At 43.6% G+C, this 6,618-nt stretch overlaps 1 protein-coding gene across 1 annotated transcript; it reads left to right on the forward strand.

The window, feature by feature from the left end:
* Positions 1-4,298: 4,298 nt before the first annotated feature.
* On the forward strand, positions 4,299-5,840 carry LOC132531302 (RNA-binding protein FXR1-like). Its single transcript, XM_060168982.1, is given in 3 exon segments — positions 4,299-4,401; positions 4,723-4,806; positions 5,029-5,840. Coding segments are annotated over 3 exon segments (999 nt in total).
* The last annotated feature ends 778 nt before the right edge of the window (positions 5,841-6,618 follow it).

A 6,618-nucleotide genomic window follows, 5' to 3' on the forward strand; every position in this document is an offset into this window, starting at 1 on the left:
TGCAATAGAATGGCCACCTGCAGAATCACCTTCAGAGTGAATGTGGGTGAAGAGAAAGGCACAGACATGCACACAGATCATCCCTCACTACCTAGGAGATAGTTTGAGGATCAGGTCCCACTTTTGCGATTGACCAGTTCTGTGACAGCTTCTCAATCTAAAACATGGGAATGATGGATTCCAAAGAGCAAGGAAGCCTTAGTAAATCCAAGGTCCAGATGGGTCTCGTGATATATTACTCCTAAATTGAGCCACATTCAAGTCTAACAGAAGACAAGAATGTCAGCAGGAAGCAGAGGCGCAGGAAATGAACAGAATCGTTTGTCAAGCCAGAAGCAGAGAGGGCCAAACGGAATCCTTTGTAAAGGGTGGTCTATACATGTGCCTTCAACATCAAAATAAACCAGGACATTTAAGAAATGTGTGAATAATGGTGGTAGATCTTATTAGCATGGCAGGGAATTCATCTGATGGCTCAAATCCAGAAGAACTTGCCCTCTGAAGGACTTAGCAATTTTTGTGTGCTGTTTCCAGTCCAGAACTGTCTACCAAGAGCCCACAAACATCTACAGGTAAGTACCCTGTCATGTGTTGCCCTGGGGCTGCACAGGGGTATACACACTCAGTCTCCCTGCCAGGTACAAAAAAGATTACCGACAATAACGGTGTCACCTATGTGTGCTCCAGCCTCACACACTTCAGAAGAAGAGTCTCGTTCCTCCTCTAAACCCCCCAAACCAGTGCTGGGAGCCCCTGTGTGCTCTTGCAAACCAACCCTAAAACTGCAGGCTCCAAAACTGAGAATGCTCACCTAAGGGGGCAATCTTTGGAGTGTGCCATAGACTGAAGACTTGTGTCCCCCCAAAATTTGTATGTTGAAGCCCTAACTCCCAGTGTGTTGTAAGTGAGGTCATAAGGGTGGGGCCCTGATCAACAGAGTTAATGTCCTTATTAGAAGAGACAGTAGAGGGCTCCGTCTCTCTTTCTCTTTCTCTCTCTCTCTCTCTCTCTCTCTCTCTCTCTCCCCCCCTCCCTCTCCCTCCCTCCCTCCCTCCCTCCCTCCCTCCCTCTCTCTCTCTCTCTCTCTCTCTCTCTCTCCCTCTCTCCACACTCCTGTGGGAGGAGGTGAAGAATGGCCACGTGAGGACACAGCAAGAATGTGGCCACCTGCAAGCCAGGAAGAGAGCTTTTCACCAGAAACCAAATCAACCAGAAACTTGATCTTGAATTTCTAGCCTCCAGAATTGTGAGAAATAAATTTCTGCTGCTTAAGCTGCTTGGTCTATGGTATTTTGTTATGACAGCCCAAGCTAATACAGGGCAGTGCAAGAAGGCAATATTGGATCTTTCTTATTATGCATCTTACTTTAAAAATCATAAATACTTTCAGCCTTGGTAATGGATCGACCCTGGCACTCCCCACCCCCAATGCATGTGTCACATAGGGTAGGAAAGGTATCATGAGGAAAGAGTGGGCATCTCACAGCTCATAGGGGTTAGCAGGAATGCCCACACCTGTCTGCTTGGTCTCCATGGCTTGTAACATATTACAGCTTATATATGGCCAGACTGTGATCTTAGATAATAGAATCTTTACCACATTTTCTATGAAAATGAAAATCCCTTACAGCACAGAGGTTCACTGCCGATCTTACCGCTAGAATGTAAGTTCCAGGAGGGCAGGAATTGCCTGATTTGTTCACTGCTGTATCTCCAGCACTTAGACAAGTACTTGGCACATGGTAAATACTCAATAGATAGGTATGTATTAAATAAATGATGCTAAAACTCATGTTACCTTTACAGACCATGATGTCTGCAGATGTTTATATTTTGGAAACAACTTTCTAACCTCGTTTTTAATTTTTACAAATGAAGGTATCAATGAGTTTTTATTTTGTTAAAATACAAAATTTCAAAATTTACCAATAAGCTCATGTCAGGGAACAGATATTTAGGCGATTCTCATAAAATACTTTTTACATGGTAGATGCCCAAGGATTGCGGTGGCTCTAATAATTATTATTATTTGGCTAACTCTTATGCCTGAAAGCACTGGAATGCAAGGTAGTTACCAACCAATGAAATAGTCGTATTAGCACGACCTCCTTGTTTTACTCTTTTCTTGTATTGCCATCCATACTTCTCCCCAGAGGCCAAGATATTGCTAAGCACATAATAGATACTTTTATGTGACAAATATAAAACTAACTGAACTTTTGGCTCAAATTCTCCTACACTGTAGTCAAGACCTCAAAATAGAACCCTTAATTGTTCTCTAATTGTTTCTACCAGTATTAGGCTTGGCTCTGTCCAGAGTTCTGTAAGTTCCCTAAAGAACAAAGCTCATTCATTCCTCAAATATTTACTAAACACATACTATTGACCAGCCATTGTCCTGGGTGCCGGGGCAGGACGGGTGAGCAAAGCAGACTTGACCCTTCACAGCACTTACCATGTGCCACGGGGGAGATAAGACATCAAACAAATAAATATGTAATGACAAATGTGGTGTGTCCCATGAAGTGGTTCTCGACCTTTTCTTTTTTTTTGTTTTTAATGAAAATTGCCTACATATACTTCAGTTCAGAAACATTTTATCTAATCATTTCTTTCCCAAATCTTTTTGAGTCAAGAACTGTAACTATCCATCAGAGTTCCTGATCAACAAAAGATCTCACAGTCACTCCACCATTGGTCTCATTCTGCACAAAGGGAAGAACCTGACATTGTACTGACTTATCAAACTCGATGATGGGTAAATGCACAATTTCCAGTAGGGTTTCCTTTTTTTTTTTTTAATTTATTTATTTTTTGACTGTGTCGGGTCTTATTTGCGGCACGCGGGATCTTCATTGCAGCGTGAGGGCTTCTCTCTAGCTGTGGCGTGTGGGTTTTCTCTCTCTAGTTGTGGCGCGCAGGCTCCAGGGCACACGGGCTCTACAGTTTGCAGCGCGTGAGCTCAGTACTTGTGGCATGCGGGCTTAGTTGCCCTACCACACATAGGATCTTAGTTCCCTGACCAGGGATCGAACCTGTCCCCTGAATTGTAAGGCAGATTCTTTACCACTGGACCACCAGGGAAGTCCCCTGTTCCTTTTTTTTTTTTAAGCGCTTATAGACCTCTTGTCTACTTTCACAGATTAGTGGTTCTCAAGCTTGACTGTTCATCAGAATCACCTGGAGGGCTTACTAAACCACAAATTATTGGCAAATCTACCCCTTCCCAGAGCTTCTGAGTAGGGCTGGGTATGGGGCCTGAGAATCTGCATTTTGTGCAAGTTCCCTGGTGCTGCCGAAGCTGCTGGCCCAGCAACGACAATCTGAGAACTACCACACTAGACTACAAGGCAGACCTGAGCTGGAACAAAGTACAAGTTGGAAGGAAGCTCATGGATTACCTAGGCCCAGCTCCTCAGGTGACAGATAGGTGAGCCAGAGAGCCAACCTGCTCAAGGTCAAGGCAGAACAAGGTAGGCAGGTCACTGGCATGTCTGTTACACAGCTTCCCAGCAAGCCCACCTTCCTGAAAACATGCCCTTTTCGGTGGATTCGGAGGTAAACTCATCATCAAAAATCCAAGGGTATGAAATGCTGTAATGTCTTGGATTTACTTCAGGGTAATCCAGGAGGGTTGCAGGGCGGGGAGGGAGGAGGAAGAAGAGGCAAAATTGATCAAGTGTTCACAGTTGTTGAACTGGATGAGATCACACAGAAGCTCAGTATATGATCTTTCCACTTTTGTAGACGTTTGAAGTTTTCCACTATGAAAGGGTAATGGGAGTCAGTTGGATCAAGATTTGTCCTTGCACATCTCTGAGAGGACCTGGGTTCCCACACAGCCCCTGAAATATACTCCCCCCTGCCCACCAAAGGAATATTTTGAACATCTGTGACATGCCAAGTCTTGGCTGGCCACTAGAGGGAGTCAAACAAAATTAAGACACAAATCGCTGTCCTCAAGAAGCCCATAATTTGGTGGTGTAAAGAAAATGCAAATTATTGTGTTGCAGAGACAAATAAATGGCATAAAAGATAATGAAGAAGGGGCTAAGAGACTGAGAGGGCTAAGGCAAGGCTGCATCTTTTCCCACTGTATATCCTTGAAGTAAAACTTTTTGTGCCGTTTTCTAAGGGTGGTCAAGTTTCAGAAATGTGTATTACCATCAATCAGTGATGTTTTATCAAAGTGAAAAGAACATCAAAAGCACAAATAAAAGGAAAAAGTCAAGAGTCTGCTAGGGTAATAGTTAAATTATAATTTATCCACACAAGAGAACACAAAATTGTAATTTAAAATGACAATATCGCTTTGCGGTTCCAACACGGCGGAGATTCTCGGCTCCAACGGGGCTTTCGACAAGGGATTTATCAAAGATGTTCATGAAGACTCCCTCACAGTTGTTGTTTTTTTTTTTAAGACGTTGGGGGTAGGAGTTTATTAATTATTTTTTTGCTGTGTTGGGTCTTTGTTTCTGTGCGAGGGCTTTCTCTAGTTGCGGCGAGCGGGGGCCACTCTTCATCGCAGTGCGTGGGCCTCTCACTATTGCGGCCTCTCTTGTTGCGGAGCACAGGCTCCAGACGCGCAGGCTCAGTAGTTGTGGCTCACGGGCCTAGTTGCCCCGCGGCATGTGGGATCCTCCCGGACCAGGACTCGAACCCGTGTCCTCTGCATTAGCAGGCAGATTCTCAACCACTGCGCCACCAGGGAAGCCCTCACAATTGTTTTCGAGAACAACTGGCAACCGGAACGCCAGGTTCCATTTAATGAAGTTAGATTACCACAACCACCTGATATAAAAAAAAGAAATTATTGAGGTTTCCCTGGTGGCGCAGTGGTTGAGAGTCCGCCTGCCGATGCAGGGGACACGGGTTCGTGCCCCGGTCCGGGAGGATCCCACATGCCGCAGAGTGGCTGGGCCTGTGAGCCATGGCCGCTGAGCCTGCGTGTCCGGAGCCTGTGCTCCGCAACGGGAGAGGCCACAACAGTGAGAGGCCCGCGTACCACAAAAAAAATAATAAATAAATAAATTAGTGAAGGAGATGAAGTACAGGTGTATTCAAGAGCAAATGATCAAGAACCGTGCGGATGGTGGTTGGCTAAACATCGAATGATGAAAGGAGGATTTTATGGCATTGAATATGCTGCTTGTGATGCCACTTACAATGAAATGGTCCCATTGGAATGACTTCGGCCTGTCAATCAAAATAAAACTGTCCAAAGAAATACCTTCTTTAAATGCACAGTGGATGTTCCTGAGGATCTGAGAGAGACGTGCGCTAGTGAAAATGCACATAAAGATTTTAAGAAAGCAGCAGGAGCAGGCAGAATTTTTTACCATCCAGAAACCACACAGCTAATGATAATGTCTGCCAGTGAAGCAACCGTGAAGAGGGTAAACATTCTGAGTGACATGCGTTTGCGAAGTATTCGTACGAAGTTGACGCTTATGTCCAGAAATGAAGAGGCCACTAAGCATTTAGAATGCACAAAACAACTTGCAGCAGCTTTTCATGCGGAATTTGTTGCGAGAGGACATTGGATGGGCCTGCCAACAGGAACACACGGCAGTAACATACAGCAAGCTAGAAAGGTTCCTGGAGTTACAGCTATTGAGCTAGATGAAGATACTGGAACATTTAAAATCTACAGGGAGAGTGCTGATGCCGTAAAAAGGGCTAGAGGTGTTTTGGAATTTGTGGAAGATTTTATTCAGGTTCCTAGGAATCTTGTTGCAGCGTCAAGGATCGAGTTGCTCCTTGAGCTTCACTGCGCTAACATGAAGGTTGCTTTTATGTGCTGCTGCTACGGCTGCTCAGAGAAGACATACATCCTGTGAATTCCCAGTCCTACTCCTCTGCGTTTTTCTTTTTACCTGTTCAGTTGCTGCTGCTTTTAAATTTAGGGTTACTGGGCAAGGAGGTTTGAAAATCCTCTGATAGTGTCTGCTGTATTGACCGGCTTATTGTTGCCATTGTTCCCTTATTTATTCCCCTCCCCCCTTATTTATTCTTCACTGGGAACTGTTCTCTCAAGCATGCAATAGAAGAAACTTACATTTTAACCTCTTTCAACCAAAATTAATTTATTGTGGAAATAGATTGCTGATATAGTATAAAATTTTAATTAACTGAGGATTTGGACTTAACAAATAAGATGTTGCTGTTAACTCAGGATACATCTATTCCATATAGCGATAGTTACCTGAACATCTACTTCTGTTACCAGGTAACACGACCCAGTATTGCTTTGTTACTTTATGGGCGTATGTTAGCTTTATAACAAGTGAGTTCCTAAGGGGAAGGGCATCTTCATGTCCTCCTTTTACTTTCTCCTCTGATTACTGGACACTCAATAACTGCTATTTGACAGACTCACAAGTTAAGTGTGGACAAGGTAAATAATTTGAATTTTATGTCATTTTACAGTAGTTCATATCTAGGAAGACAGCAAACCATATACATGTTGTATGTCGTTGTACAGTTCTGCAGTACTTTAAAAATTTACAGGTGTAAAATGTAATACTTGTTAAATGTCAACTTTTTATTTCGGTGAAGAGAATATTCATTTTAAAAGAATCTTCAAGTCACAGGTGTCTTTTGAACAAATAGGAACTT

This window comes from Lagenorhynchus albirostris, chromosome 13, assembly GCF_949774975.1.
Source record: "Lagenorhynchus albirostris chromosome 13, mLagAlb1.1, whole genome shotgun sequence".
NCBI classification, from domain to species: domain Eukaryota; kingdom Metazoa; phylum Chordata; class Mammalia; order Artiodactyla; family Delphinidae; genus Lagenorhynchus; species Lagenorhynchus albirostris.